The sequence below is a fragment of the Electrophorus electricus genome, chromosome 20 (genome assembly GCF_041902795.1).
Source record: "Electrophorus electricus isolate QZ-2024a chromosome 20, ASM4190279v1, whole genome shotgun sequence".
Classification (NCBI taxonomy): domain Eukaryota; kingdom Metazoa; phylum Chordata; class Actinopteri; order Gymnotiformes; family Gymnotidae; genus Electrophorus; species Electrophorus electricus.
The window spans coordinates 12116777-12133220 of NC_137516.1; the positions used below are offsets into that span (position 1 = coordinate 12116777).

Here is a 16444-nt window from a genome sequence, read left to right on the forward strand (position 1 = left end):
AGCACTGTATAGGTGCCAAAAAATGCCGCAAAGTTTGCAAAATTGTTTAAAATGTCAGATAGAAAAAAAACTCTTGACTATTTACTATTATCTTATGATGGAGGGAAAATGACAGCACTCTTAAGCCAGACATTTGCACTTTCATACCTGTTTCGGCAGCATTACTTGCGCTGTGTTATGGAGAAAACAGCAGATACCCTGCTGTTAAAAAAATCCCTTTGCACTACGAGTGGTATTCTGAAGCATTCATGGTTCCTGTTCATCTCCTGTGAGCTGGTCTTTTCTCTCTGCTTCAACTCTCCCTGTTTTAATAAAGACACTGGTGTAGACTTTCATTAACGGGGCACTTCTGGCAAACATAGTCACCTAGTAAATCCACATATGTTTGCAGCCTCCCAGCTCTGTAAATGGCCCTACAATCAAGCTACGGTGGAGTGGAATGAAAGGTTGAATGGAGGGGAAAAATCCTTTATTAATGTGAAATGACATAATGTACATTATTTTTAACTCGAGCTGTAAAATGTGTAAAATGTGTATTTTGAGCTTATCATCACAGTAAAGTCCTATTTTGTTTCTCGTCAGTTTCTTAAATTTGTTAATATATTTACATCACTCTTTCCAACGCATCTGCTTCCAAGCACTCATAGAAGTCTTTTTTTCTTCTTCTGTTTAATGACACAGTGCGCAAAGCCATTTGGTATGGTTATTCAGTTATATGATATCGTTCTTATAATTTATGACATTATAGCTATCTTCAGTCATTGGTGATATGCTTATGTTCAGGATATTAGTTAGCTAGTTGTAAGGTTTTATTCTAACTTACTCTTTTATATATATATATATATATATATATATATATATATATATATATATATATATATATATATATATATATATATATATATTATAGTGTTGTACTTTTATGTTGTATCACAGCAGTAAAATCAACCAGCTGTTTGGAAAATCGTCAGGAGCTTCTGCAGTGCTGATTTGTAAAAGAGGAAGGGTTGAGAGCCTATGCACTTAAATCAACACCCTAAATGTATCAGCACAACGTATCTGTAAAATATTTATCTTTGCTCTCTGGTAGTGACTAAGCAACACAACCTGATGCTCAGGAAAGCATATGCCCTTTGTGTTAGCTCATTACTTCAGCCCTTGTGCTGGAGGTCGTGGGCCTGTTCTTTTCTGGTGGAAACAACAGAATGGGGAGTTAATTATTTCCACCCGAGCCAAGATCCTCTTTGCCTGCCACTCTTTCCACAGAGGCCGGCCTGTGATTTGCATGAGGATTTTGAGGGGCTTTTTCCTGTGTTTGCCATGTCTGTCCTGCTTCTCTGTTTAAATAGCCACTCAGTAATGAAGGCAGGGAAGAGCGCGGGAGGGTGTGAAGGAGTTAGGGAGGGGAACCGAGAGGAGAGAAAGGGGAGGGGACAGGAGTTCTGTGAAGCTTTCCCTGATCTGTCCTTTTTGGGGAAGGAAGGCCCCAGGTGGTGTACTTGTGTGTGTGTGTGTGTGTGTGTGTGTGTGTGTGTGTGTGTGTGTTCGCGTGCACGCTCACGGAACCTTGCGACCCCGCAGTGAAAGGACTCTGCCCTAGTGTCAGCACAACCAGCGGAAGCTCGTCTGTGAGACTAAAAGGAGACAAAAGGACAGTGGACACACACCTCTTGCCTTCCTCTGTGCCCCCATCGCCCTCTCACCCCCCAACCCCGTCTGCCATCCAGCACTGGGGGGCTTTGACTAGCCAAAAGGGGCACTGTGACCCCCCCCGCCCTTCCAGCCTGCACTTGGCCACTGCTGACCCCTCCTTCCGGAAGTATCCATGGGAGGGAAAGTAGAAATTTTGTGAGAGGGCATTTGGGAAGGAGCACCATGCACCTTGACCTGTCTAGACGATACTCTGTGTCTGTGGGGTTTTTTTTTTACCAAGCAGGCAAAATTAACTCTGACCTTTTAATGTGTCTAATGTAAATTTTTTCTGCATTTGTTAAAGCTAGGGGCTAAGCTAGATGTGTTGACACATTAACCTGTGGACCTTTCATTTAAAATGTAAAACTTCCTGAGAACTTAAGCTGTTTGTCTTTTTCCTTTTGCTCTGCGAAAAATCAAGATTGATTCTTTTCTTTTAAAATGTTAATTTAAGGGGGGGGGGGGGGGGGTTTGTCTACATAAACCAGTTTTGGGTTTATTATTCCAGCAGTGATTTTTTTTTTTTTTTTCAAATGGAACTGGGATGCTGATGAACTTTCTTCAGAAAAGAATGAAGGGGGTTTTCCAGGGTGATGGTGACATTTTCTGTAAGTACTGTTTTGGTTTGGTTATAATTTTGCATATATATTAATATTGGGAAACACACTGAGTGCTGAAATCTGATTGTTGAGGTCACCAAGAATTTTCTTCCTTCCTCAATGCAAATTTATATGTAACATCCTTATTTAGACTTATGTATCTCTTTAATAAATAAATCTAAATCTAGAGTAAAAATAAATTGACTATGATTATTTATTCTTCCATTTGAGTGCAGACTAGTTTCTTGGTTTTAGAAAAGGTTTTTGGTATAGTTAGTGGTATTATTAGAATCTTTTGTAGGGATAAAATGTCTAAAAGATTTTCCAGAGTGCTTAGCTCAAATACATCAAATGATACTCGCTGAATATTATCATTGTTCTTATACATGTTTGAACAGGTGAAGTTTCAGCTGCTATTTTAAAAATGTTGGTGAATATCAGGTGAGAGTATGTCGACTATATGAAGATTTTGTCTGTGTAACGATTGTGGAGGTGTTTTGATAGCTAAAATCACCTAAGGGTGCCGTGGCTTTTGATGGGAGCTTCCTCCATCCATGCCGTTTCTCCTGCTCCCTGTCTGTTGTCACACCAACCTGCATCCCCCTCAGATTTGGGATCAGTTCTTGTTGCACATTTTCCCAGTCACAATTGTAAATGGATTAGGGTATCTGATGCTAGATCAGGCCAAAGAGTGCAAGCACCCAAGATGGGGTCCACGGGCAGGGAGAGAGGCGGCAGGCGCCGTTGGTTTTCTCTCCTCATGGCTGCTCCAGCCCCGCCCTCCAACCAGCCACTCAGCGCCAACAAAATGGCAGCCGCAGCGACGCGCCAGAGGAGCAGTCCTGTTCCACCCACTCCTCCATCTCCCATCTCCCATCACCCCCTCCTCCTTCCACATGCTTCCTCTCTTCCACTCCCATTTCGCCACCTTGGTAGTAAAATACACGGGAAACATTCACTCAATGCAGTATGGCCATGTAGTTTAAAACAAAACATTTAACTGATAATTATTTCAATTGCATTTTGATTGGGTTAGGTTTGTTGAGTGTGTTGTGTGAGATAGGAAATACCTGAAATGTGTGTGATTTGTTGGAAGACTCATTTGAATTTGTACGGTTGTTTGAATGTAGAAATGCTATGTCTGTGATACAGAAGGTATACTGTTACATTTATTTTGGCCTTTCACCATTTTTTAACTGTAGCGGTCAAACTTGCAAATGTAATTATGGTAGGGAGAACACAACAACAACACTGTAATTCTGTAATGGCACGATCAATCTATTGGTCCAAAATCCTGTACAAAGCTGCATGTAAATGCATATGTATGAAGTTGGTTACTGGTTAGGCACCTATGAGGGTTTAAGTTGATGTAGACATTCCCTTTATGCCATGCCTAAGCTCAGAATTTCCTCGAGGTGGAACTGAAAACATCCAAAAGGATACTGGTTTGTGTTTGTATATGATAGAAACTTTTCAAGGGAAATGCATCAACATCAAAATCCAATTCTTGCTTTATATATTTAAACTGTGCCAAATATCTTATACCCTGATTGCTGATTTTGGTGCAGGACTGTTATCATTGGCGTATTGTAATTCATAACCATGTCAAGCATGGCCTCAGCAGAATTAGTGAGCTTCAGCTGTCAGCTGTACTCAAAATGTAACACGAGTTGAAAAAAATACTGAAATTTTTTTTTTTTATTGGAAAGGTTTTACAGTGTTTAGTATGGGCCAGTCAACAAGGTCAGCACCAACAGACTGTGTTTACTTATCCAGTAAATAATAAGTCAGGGATGTGAATGGCGTCTTTTACAAATGACAGTAAATGACTGCCTGACTATATCACAGTTGACCTGACATTTCAAGCCCAAATGCGATCATTTTAAATTTTTTATTAGATTTTATGTCTAACTTGTATGTGAACATCTTCTCAGGTTTATTTTGTGATACTCATGACCCTCCTAGCAATGAAGGTGAAGGTGTTTTAATGTGATTCAAAATTGAGGCTGTAATAATGACTAGAGCATTACATGAAAGGCAAAGAAGCCATCCCAGTACGCATAATAAATGCAGAACTTCCAAATGTATTTAAATTTGAAATATGTTGCTTCATTGCTGCTGTTTCTCTTTGTGTGCATGCGTGTGTGTGTTCATGTGTGTATATGTCCCTAGAGTTGCAGACCATGAAGGTGTGATGGTGTGACGGCATGACTACACCATGTACTTGGTGAAATCGGCAATGCTGCTAAGGTAAATGTATGTTTGCCATCTATTAATCTCTTTGACTGCCTTCACTTCACACAAATCAGAATGTGGTCAGTTCAGAATAAACAATCTAATGTTTCTATACATGACAATAAAATTTTCTATTCACCATGAAAAAAAAATTCATGCATTTTTAGACCTCTCATAAACAGCTAGTAGTCAATCTAGTAGTTAGTCTTACTGCCGTACCAGCCAAATATTGCATGTGCTATAAACAACGTAGCTGTAATAAGCATTTAGAAGTCAATGTTTATAGCACATTCTCTGCAAAAGAAACATGTAGGAGCATCTGAGCCATGTTTGAGACAGATCAGTGTCTGAATTTCTTTAACGCGAATGTGATATAGTACACATTATTAAGTTGTATTTAAAAATAGCCTACAAGTAATAGACACTTTAAAGTGCTTCTAAGTGAAAACCAGTCTCAGTGTATGACAGCTATGACAAACACCTGTTACAGCTTTCAATCAGTTGCAGGAAAAAAATAATAGGGTCCCCATTTACATATCATGTCTGAGTATACTGTATCTTTATGTAAAATTCATTCCATATATGCCTTAGAAAGTATTTTTATTTTTGCCTGAAAGATACATCTGCAAAATTAACAAGTAAATTTTTTCTAGTACCTTTTGTGTTGGTGTATATTGTTCTTTTCAGAAAAAATCCTGAAAAATCACACATCATGTGGTTTGTTAACTTTTAAAACTGAATAGACTTCTGAGTGATTACTTTTTTACCCAGTTGTTGGGAGTCACAACTAATTATGTCTGAAAATCCTGAATATTACAAGGTCAAAGGTCATTATGCATTATTGAATAGCTTACAGAAACCACACTGGAAAGGTCAAATTCTCAGTAATATGTTCAAATGAGAAGCGCTACACTGATGTCTCATAATTTTATATTTCACCCCAATTAGGTTTTGTTAACAATATCCATGTGAATCAATAACCATGTAATGACCACATTTCAGCCTCTTTCGTAGTTTATCAGGCCAAGTTATGAAAATAATTGTGAGGCTGGATAGTCACATGGGGTTTGTTTCTCATTTTACTAGACTTCAGTTTGTCTTGTTGCTTACACTTACATTCAAGCTTAAGAAATCCTGGCATAGAGGTGAGATTTTGATAGAAAAATTCTGATTATGGAAGCTTAGTAGATCCTACTTGGCCATTTTCAGCCTGTTGAACCAATGGTCTGTTAAATATGAGCATTTGCTTCATCACAAATAATGTGTCTAAAACTGGAATTCTTAAGAGTAGTTATAGATGCCAAAAAAACACCATATCTTAACACAGTTAAAGTTAGCATAGAATTGCCCTGTATATGGGAAAAACGACACCTTTGATTGAAGATTGTAGTACTCCACTCAGTGTATATATGGTGAATCAGTAGTACTAGTACTTCTCAAATATTCCACTGTGACTTGAAACCTGAGCCGATATTGAAATGGCTAGACACTGACTGTGAGTTAAAAAGGCCAAATAAACAAACAAGTGTTTTGTGATCTCTTAACGGCATTGCCACGCAAGTTTCAAGCCTATGTGGATGATTTGTTTGATGTGTATTTGACCTCACAGCAGTTGCTGTGGGGATTAACGAAAAAAAAAAAATAACCCAAGCAGGTGATAACGTTCATATTCAGCATTTATAATCGTTTGATCTGATCTTACAACACAGGACCAGTGTAACTAGGGAAACTACTAATGCAGTAACCTTGGCCTTACTAGCTCACCTATGAGCGGTTTGTTTATGCTTTTTCACTTATAGATTTCCTTTTTCACTTATAAATTTCTGGTTTTTGGAGAAGTGAGTTTTTAGTATGTATAATTAGAGCTTACAGTGTGGTTCTAGAATATAATGTTATAGTTGTTGTTGTTGCTGTTGTTGTTGTTAATTATTAATAACTGACCAGAAGCCATTATTACATTACATATGGATCACATATGGAACTATGTGAGACTAAAGTGTGCAAGTGTTCCTCAATGTTTTTTACATGTGTGCAATAAGTGAAGAAGTAAACTGCATGAAATGAAGCAACTAATATTCTGTTTTCTTTTTCTCTAAAATTCATATTAAGCAAGAACTCCTGGGTTTCTTTGTTTTTCCCCTTCTTTTCAGTATTTCTTGTTCATGTCTGTGATCCACACTATGTATGGTTGTATCCCAGCTTGTAGTAGTTTGTGTGTGTGTGTCTGTGTGTGTGTGTCTGTGTGTGTGTGTGAGTGTGTCTGTGTGTGTGTGTGAGTGTGTGTGTGTGTGTGTGTGAGTGTGTGTGTGTGTGAGTGTGTGTGTGTGTGTGTGTGTGTGTAGACAGAGAGGATCTTCTCCACAATGCATGTGCTTCCTATTGTCCACTCCTCTGAGTTGACTTCTTAGGAGCCTATTGCCTAAGACTCATGGGAGATCAAGAGTTACCAAGGTGCTCTGTAGATAGGCAGACTGACGCACATACACCCGTGCATGCTCACACACACACACACACACTCATTTCCTTTGGCTGTCGAAGTCCTGCTGTGGTTTCAGGGGAGGTCACTGACACTACCACTGGAGCTTCCCCCCTAATGAAAAACTGCTCCCCCACAGTGTGTGTGTGTGTATGTGTGTGTGTGTGAGAGAGAGAGAGAGAGAGAGAGAGAGAGAGAGAGAGAGAGAGAGAGAGAGAGAGAGAGAGAGAGGGAGAGAGAGAGACAGAATGTGTGTGTTATATTTGTGTGAATAGCTGCATATGCATTACTGCTAGGAGGCAGTAACTTGTTGACTTGCCGCACAGTGCAACGAAGAAACTGAAAAGCAAAACCAAAAGCAAAACAGACACACTGTGCTTATTATTACATGTGTTTTACGCTTTTTTAAGCTATTGTAGACATTTGGCAACGATGCAGTGAGTAGCTTGGCAATGAATCTTGCAAGTGTGTGAATCTGGCACATGACTGTGAAGTACTGTTGAGTCCACGAAGTTGGAAGTCATTGGGTCAAACCAAAGAATGGGTGGTGGTGGTGGTGTTATTGTTGCAGTTGTGTGTGCATTTGTGTATGTCACAGTGATGCAGAAGTGTTGAAGAAAGGTGAAAACCAGTCGACAGAATCTGTTTCCCTTCAAAACAGTCCAGTACGCCAGCTGTGGCATTAACTTGTATTCTAACAAGATTAAAATATATTTGTCCTGAGGATTAGCATACTTTAGTGGCCTCTTGCTTCTTTGCTGGACTGGCCAGTGTATCTACCACTGGCTTTTGATCTCCCGTGCATGATGAGGACCCTGGCTAGGGCTCGGCCATCTGAGCACCGGTGTGAAATCGGCCTGATGTCATCCCCATTCTACCTCACTTGCGTCCCTCGCCCTTTTAACCATGTTTCCGAACCTTGCCGGTGCATTCCTCCCTGGGCCTAAGGAAGCATTTGAGGAGCTGGTAGAATAGCTCAGTAGGAAAGGTTGGCTGGGGGAAGGGTCTTTGTAGAGCAGGGAGGAGATGGATCTTTTATATGAAAAACAAGACAAGGAGAGATTCCACTGACACTTTTTTTCTTCTTTCTGGCGTTTTTGTTTAGTTGACTTTGATCGTGGCATTTAGAAACATTTGACAAAGCTAACAGTTAGCTTTCAAAACTTCCATTTTTAGTTAAATTAATAGTGGTTCTTTTTGTAAAAGGAGAAAGCAAAATTGGACATAACACCCTTTAAAGTGAGTTTCTACTGAAACAGAGCAGTGCATGTGTTATTCTTGTCCTGAAACAACTTCTGGGATGGTGAAAAATGTTTTTGGGCACACCTCCCTCTGCCACTGCTACTTTGGGTGGATGGAAAACTTATACCTCAGTCCTGTGATGTCATTTGGAAAATGTAGTGGCATCTGTGGGTACCCACCAAAGTCTTGCTTGCTGTATGGGAGGCATGCACGCATGCTGCTTTCCTCAGTCGCCCCTACGCAGTGTTCCACACAGTTATAAATAACGCTCTATTTCTTGAGTGGGCCAGTGCTGCAGTGGCATGATTTCCCATGTTCTGGCTCTCTAACTTGTATCTTATGATCAGAAATATTCACTAACGTGATCAATGTAAAGTAGATATCCCATTAAAGGACACAGCTTGTCAAATGACCCTACATTTCACTTGTCTGACATACAATAAATGCTTTTGTGTGAAAGGTGTAAGCCAAAGGAATGTAAGCCAAAGGAATGAAAAGTCTGTAAATCTGTCTTTGAGGAAACAGTATGCGTGTATGTGTGTTTAAGTGTCATTACACTGTTCATTACACGTTTCCAGTGAATCTTCTGCTGACGAGGCATGTGGTTGACTCAGTGAGCCTAGTGTTACCCTTCATCCTCTACTTCTTGAGATAAGAATTGAAGGTGGGGGGGGCTGATCTTGCATCTTCATCAAAGAATAGTGATAGTAACTGAATGGCAGTAAGATGTCAGTACAATATACCTCTGTGTCAGCAAGATATGTTGCGTTGTGTCGTTATGTCAGCAAGACGTGTCGCTATTTTGGAAGAGTATTGAAATCTGGTCTAGTTGTAATAGGACTTCCTTTTAACTGTTATAAACTGCAGCTTGGCTGATGTACGTTGGTAAATTTCTCACTGAAGAACCATCATATCTTTATATCATGATAGCAAGGATTTTGTCAAAATATCAGCAATGTCCTTCAGTTTGAGGGCTGTAAAAGAAATTATTTGTTGTTTTAAATCTGTGTGGTAGACAAGTATACTAGAAAGTGAAATGGTGTGTAAGCATCTGTGTGAGATGGAGAAAAAAAGGCAAGAGAGAGAGATGATAGCAGGTAACTTTTTTGCTAGGGGAGCTAGACACCTGCAGTCATGATAAGAGTTTTTGACCTTCATCTGGAGTCTCTCTCTCTCTTTCTCTCTCTCTCTCTCTCTCTTTCTCTCTCTCTCTCTCTCTCTCTCTCTCTCTCTCTCTCTCTCTCTCTCTCTCACACATACACAAACACACACACACACAAGCACTTTTTTTTTTTTAGCTCTATAGATGAGTCAGTCAGTCACCTCTTCGCTCAACCATTGGGTGTCATTTCCTCATACAAGGGCTCCTATAAAGGAAATGTAGATGAGGCATTGTCCGTGATGGGGTCAGCGCATGGGAAAAGCCAGTCGCCCCACTCCATTCATTTATTTGATTCTACTGAAAGGACAGGTGGACTAGTCTTGAACAGGTTTTTGACGCTTGGACTTCTGCAAAGTTTAGAGAAGAATCAACACAATGCCCAGCTCTCTAAGCTAATGCCAGGCCAGACAGGCCTAGATTACCTGTTCTTATAAAGACATTTTTTTTTTTTTTTTAAAAGGCCAAACCATACAAGGTACAGAACTCATAGTATTCATTAAAACACAACTTGACTGGATGTTGTTGCCTGGTCAGGTCAGCTAATTGTATTTCTGCTTTATTTTATTCTTTTTTTTCTGTTTTGAGAGCTTAGTTTACATTAGCAGACTAATATAACTTCAGCTAGCTACACCCATATGTTTTACTGTCTATTACTCTCAATAATGTTAGAATTGTGTTGTATACCACAACATTGTACATGTAATTTCATAAAATTGAACATACTCTGGATGTAAAATAAAGGTGTACTCCTTAACCATAAGGAAGGTCTTTTTTCTGTTTGTTTATTTTATTGTGTTAAGCACCCAGAGTAAATAGTTACCTAAGTGTTCAATTTTACCTCACCAAGTTAACAAAGCATTTGTGCACAGGGCTTCATTTTTAAGGTAGTTAATTAGTTAATGTATTTAAGTGTTTGTACCATATTTTGAGTCAACTGGGGGTTCTTTGCAGTAAACCATACTGAAAGGTGTCCACGAGTAGCAGGTGTTTTAGCCCTAGTATATATAGACGGTTTTATAGCATTATTCAGATAAATCTAGTACAGACTCATTTGTCTGTGTCTGTCTAAGTGTAAATATTGAGATACCTTTATAAATAGATTACAGGTGATTGGTAGACTTTAGCCATGCTGATTAAACCACAAATCTTTGGTTTTATTTTGATTTTTGACTAATTTCATTGTGATGTACCACTGCAGGTCTCTGTTATACACTATAAAATGTCCTTGTATAGTTTGTCATCATGTGTCTCAGTACATAGGGATAGGGATCAAAGGGGAGAAAAAGAAAGAAAACTCAATTTGCAGGTTTTTACACCTGAGAAGTGCCAGGTTTTGGCTGGGTGATGATAGGTTTGCATTTATTTATTTATTTATCTATTTTTAACAGTGTGTCCTGGTAGTCGTATCCATTTGCCTCATAACTGCCTCACATTTGACTCACTGCTGATTTGATAAAGCTTTTCGGCCAAATTATGACGTAACATCCGTTAGGCCTAGTTCCCATTTGATGAAAGTGGTGCTCATTCTGATCAACCAAAGTGCTGAATCAGTCACATGCTGTAGGTCATGAAAACACCTGATTATTCTAGGGATGCTAGAATAAGAACTCAAGCTACTAAGAGATTAAGTATTATCTTCTGTGTTTATTTACTTCTTTTGCAGTTCAAGAGGCAATTAATTACACAATTAATGCATACGTGATACAAATTATTTACATGTGTAACAATACTTGTAAACACAAAATAAAAAATAACATTGTATTATACATCTTGATTTTGTCATTTTAGTTTTTAACATAGTTTCTATAGATATATCTCTGCTGATGAGTAAATTCATTAGGTCGAACCAGCAGTTGAAATAGTTGGAAAGGCTGCATTTAAACACTGCTGCTCTGATTCTGGCACAGTTCTGTGTCATTAAATTCGCACTTGAACTTGTAAGGCAAAGTGTGTTAAGTTTGGTGGATTTTAATTCACACACTCTTTTTTAGGTATACAACAAAAGGATAACGTCAAACAACAAAACGTTTACAATCTGGTATATGGAAATATTCTGCAACTAAAAACTCGATCATACTTTTATAAACACGTGAATATGCCTTAATATGACAAATCGCAGCTTTCATGCAAAGGCCCCAAAACCGCTTCATTCACATACAGACGTTATTGCAAGATAAATAAGCCATTTAAACACCTTTTAGAAATCTACTCTCAAATAAAAAGCGACACCAGTCATTGGATAAACTTTTTTTTCTTCGCAATATATCTCTATAAATACATAACAAATATGAACTCGACAATAAAACAGTATTTCAACATTTGTTATACAATAAACTGCTGGTTTGCTTCATTTAAATTTTCATAATGTTTATATATATGTTTATATATATATATATATATATATATATATATATATATATATATATATATATATTTCTGTATATGATGTTACTACGCTTATTCTCTTGCTACTGTCAAGAGCGCGCATAGGCGTAAATCATTGTCAGTGAGCTACACACGTTTATAGGCAGCATAACGTTGATTTAAACAAATTTTGCTACAAAAAAAATTGATTATATTGCTCTTTCATAAAAACTATGCAATTTAAGACGCTTCGGTTTGTTTTATTTTTACACGCCCAGTTGAAATGGATAGACTAGGCTACTCAGGTCGTTCCAGTGTTAGGCTGTTACGCGTTGTTAGAATATGTCTACACATGGTAGCTAAATTATTCCTACACAGTAGTACATCTCGTTCTTGCGATTTGAGTATTAATCCCCCCCTGCCCCCGCCTCCGTCATTGAAAGTAGCTAGGCAAAACCTGCGTATTTTTGAAATAAAGTATCTGAACATAATTCACTTCACACTTAATGGAAATTGTATCATCGCTGCGTCTATTTGTGTATCAAACAAACCAAGGAAAACGAACAAACGTGGAAATAAAATGTCTCTTAAGCAATTTATTTATATTCACAGTTGCCTGGGTGCAGCAGAAGATATTCTTTGGATTTAAGCAAGATGTATCTGAAATGTGGATCTGTATATTTTTCGATAAACTGGCCTATCGAAAGCGCTTAGTAATAGTGATTGCATGGGAACGATATACAACGCAGTAGATGCGTCTTGCACCGAATTCTTGACGTGCGAAAATGGGACCCAGATGGAATCCTATTTTGATAAGAAGTTGGTCATACATTGCTGTGAGAATCTTTCTCAGCTGAATGTAGAGAACTATAACACTTCAATTTCAGCTTCAATAATGCTGGCATGTTTGTACGCTGGCCCTTGTTTCTTGCGAGTTATTGCATTGTAAATATAACGATAACCTCTATCTTCTCCCACCCCCACAACAATCTCAGTCACTTTCTGATTTGTCGTCCTTAGTCGCGGTGGCGTGGTTGTAGAGTCCTTGCGCCATGAGGTGTAAGGCCAGCGCGTTCTTGGTACCACTGGCCTTTTTTATTTTGGCCCGCTTGTTCTGGAACCAGATTTTTATCTGAGATTCATTTAGGCCAAGTTCCTGTGCCAAGCTCTGTCGTCGCTGCTCCGTCAGGTAGCGATTGGTCTGAAACTCGGCCTTGAGTCTCTGAAGCTGTTCCGCAGTGAAGGCCGTGCGTGGTCGCTTGTCCTCTTTACTAGCATTTTTCTTCTTTGGTTTGCGAGTTCTGGGACCTGTGTGTAGAATTAGAATAGAAAATGAACAGAATGACCAGATTGAAGTGTTGAGTATCGTGTGTGTGTGTGTGTGTGTGTGTGTGTGTGTGTGTATATATATATATATATACATTTTGCGTCATAGTGTATGAACTGTACGGTTGGCACACAGAGAGCTACATGAATAGGTAATGCGGGGGGAACCTATATTGCAGAATATTGATGAGGGACTCGCGGCAAGCTCCAATTTGGACATTTTCGGTTGAAAAACCCTTGTTGAGGCTTGAGATGGGATGGGCAATGGTTATATGGGAAACACAAGTGATGCTGACGCATTCGTTGTCGTGCTTAATTACGCTTGCTGTGATTTAGGCACCAAGCTCTGTAAAGAGCAAGGTACTCTAATATAAACAGAAGCCAATATTTGTTCTAATCTGTAAATTGTATAAAACGCTGCTTTTGTGTAGCGTTTCACTGCGCGTCCATGGCGATATATTTTACATTTAGAGGAAGTTTCTAAGCCAATTTTAATGGCGATAAACAAGCATATTCAATAATCGTTACATATTTGTCGGACTGCTCAGAATACCTTGATCCGACTTTTCTAACATAGGCTGATTCTTCCGTATGTAAACAATAACACGGAATAAATTCATTCGTCATTCAGCACCGACCTCGTTTTATTTCGCAACGACAGTGCTGTGTTTAACCAGACAAACCAACGAATAACCACAATGGCGACGGCGCCGCGAGAGAGTAACATACTGGTACGTGAAGCATTTACTAACAAGTCCACTCGCATTTATGCACGCAGAACCCAAACGAAAATAACTTTCTTCATATTCATTTTTTTTGGCAAGTAACACAATAAATCCACCACCAGATTAATGGTGTCCCTCACCTCTATTTGAAACCGCTTTAAATTATGCATATGAAGTATGTATATTATTTTTTCTCTTAGCAAATATTAGGCCGCCTAATTTGTTGTGTTTAACGGTGAGTTGTTACGCAGACACGTAGTATAAGAGGTACTTTAACCCATTTTGAATCATTGCTTACTCAGGAATATCAGACACAGGAGGCCTACCCCATTGTCAAAAATATGGTAATGAAATATCCAGAAGACAATTGATTTGCATCTTTTGTGTTTGTTTGTTTGTTTGTTTGTTTGTTTGTTTTGTTTGTGTGTTTCATTGATTTTTCTCTTAAGCATTCACGATCTTGACAATGTTTTGAGTTATCTTCTGGACTATAACCTTTATCGTGTTCGATCTCTTGGAATGAGATCGAACAGGATAAAGTATGATTCCACCGCTCATGAGAGAATGGTCGAGAATGATAATAAATGTATTTTCAAAAATATCACCGGGAACCGGGTACAGCCGAAACAAGATTTTTGCTCACGATATGTGCATAAAGTACAATTTTACCAACTTTTATCTTTGTTTTATATTTTCCTATCTGATCTCTGGCGAGAAACATACTTCGCTCTTAACGAATGAGTTTATCACAGCCTATGTTGTGATGTAGTTGTATAGAATAGGCCACACAATCCAGTTTCACGAGTACATTTTTAAATGATTGTTATTGTAAGTATTCTCCGTGTGTTTGAATGTTTAATAATCCCCTAATTTTACCGAATTACTATGGTTAATTTTATCTTTTCTGGCAAACTCTCTAGTAGCCAAAGTACACCCTAATTGTAGTTTGTCGTTTGCGTCGATTGTAGTCAAGTTACTGGGATATTGCTGGAAAAAGAGAACTCGGTGCTTACCTGACGAGGGCCTGTCCGAGTAACGCGTGCAGTAAACCCAGGCTGGCCACAGCATTGGTTGATTAATGGTAATATTTGAGCTTGTCTGAGAACTGTCCGAGTCCGAGCTCAGACAATGATCGTTGTTTTCGCCCCGAAATGTATGTGGTTCATCAGCTTTTAACTCGTTTTTTTTCCCTCCGCCGCCTGCATGCGGCGTGGAAGTACCCTCCGTTGGCACAGTTCTTCTCACCTGTCCCGCGCCGGGTTCTGCTGGACTGTGAATTTCTCTTCCTCCGATGCGACTTTCGTTTTGACTAATGTTCGTCTCTTTTTTTCGGCCAAAGTCCGGGTGTAAGATATTGTCTATGAAAAAGTTGGTTATTCGGTGAGGGAGTTGCACGTTCCCCGGAGCTTGTAGAAGGGGACGGATGTCTCGGTTGGACTCGTCTCTCGCACTCTGCTCAATCTCATCCATACTGAGACACTTTACACGCTCCGTCCTTAACCCTTTAACGGTCTCCTATACTCAGGCACCTACAGCCGAATCCTCTGGCGCTTCCGTCCACTTTGTTCCGTTTAAATATATTTTTTTATTAATGTGAAAAATTATCAGTGAGTTTTTGGGACAATAAATAGCCCTCGCGCGTTGTGGTCACAAAGGAAGACCATAGTTTCGGCCCCGTGTCTCCAAGTAGTATACCTGTACTTCTGTCAGGTGCACTACAAAACTTGTCAGTTGGGTACGATCCGTTTTCTGCTTAAAGCGAATGACAGGGCTTCAGTGACTACACTAAGGGCAAAGAAGGGGGGCTCCTAACTGCTCCTGAAATACTTTCACTCCGGATTTTTGTTCTTATTTTTAATACGAGCCCCCTAGTGACGTTACACTCCAGTATCCTAGACACGTGCCTTCGACCAATAGATTACAAGGGAGCTTGTCACATGACCCTGATTCGAGAGTAACTGGCAACGTTCAGCCTCGCGTTTTTAAAGATACAGTGTTGCACCAAATCATAAATGCAATGCACTATTGCGATGCTATATGTGGCGTGAAATAAAACTTGCATATCTTTATGGTGATGCATAAACTGATCACTAAAGGTTCTGCCACTTGTTTTGTTTCATCACAAATATAGACGTGTGCAGGTTAAGTATGCGAAAACACATTTTGTTGTCGTTTAGGCTGTGTTAGCCAAAGGTGTTCTCATTTTAGATTTTACTCACAAACGAGAGATAAGCGCGCGTGCTTCGGAGGATGGCATGAGATCTAATGATAATGATCTCATTTTACTGTCTTTACGACGCAAGTTATGTAAACGCGCAGGCCTCGGACATGAGATCCACACCAGAAATGGGTGGAGGCAGAACAATTGCGTGCCGAGGTCGTCTTCTCCTACAACGCTTCACATAGATAATTTACATCTATTATGATGTATTTATTTTGTGGTTTATATAGAGGAAATATATCTGTGTCGATTTTGCTTTGTGGACTTGTTTGGAAGGCTACTAACATAATGAAAACTGTGTGTAAGCGTAATAAAAGAAAGCGCTTCCTGTTTTGAAAATTAACCGTTTCGTCTTTGCTTTCAGATGGAATTACACAATTATGAGAGATAATTCCGCTACAC

The 16444-nt window shown here is 39.2% G+C and overlaps 1 protein-coding gene and 1 long non-coding RNA gene across 4 annotated transcripts in view; one reads left to right on the forward strand and one right to left on the reverse strand.

The window, feature by feature from the left end:
- The window catches only part of LOC113585044 (uncharacterized), a 44280-nt gene that overhangs the window by 20150 nt on the left and 7686 nt on the right, over nt 1–16444 (forward strand). For all 3 annotated transcript variants that reach the window (XR_014118936.1, XR_014118937.1, XR_014118935.1), the window contains one exon: nt 4464–4541. This is a non-coding gene — a long non-coding RNA (uncharacterized LOC113585044). The remainder of the gene's footprint in view (nt 1–4463; nt 4542–16444) is intronic.
- en2a (engrailed homeobox 2a) lies at nt 11846–15630 on the reverse strand. Its single transcript, XM_027022330.3, has 2 exons — nt 14835–15630; nt 11846–13078 (listed from the first exon to the last, which is right to left on the reverse strand). Exons 1-2 carry the CDS (start codon nt 15289–15291, stop codon nt 12762–12764), a joined length of 774 nt encoding a protein of 257 aa, XP_026878131.2. The 5' UTR covers nt 15292–15630; the 3' UTR covers nt 11846–12761.

Coding starts and splice junctions, on each gene's coding strand:
- en2a (XM_027022330.3), bottom strand. CDS start 15,291: ATGGATGAGATTGAGCAGAGTGCGAGAGACGAGTCCAACCGAGACATC. Junction 13,079..14,834: donor CTCGGACAGGCCCTCGTCAG/GTAAGCACCGAG, acceptor TTCTACACACAG/GTCCCAGAACTCGCAAACCA.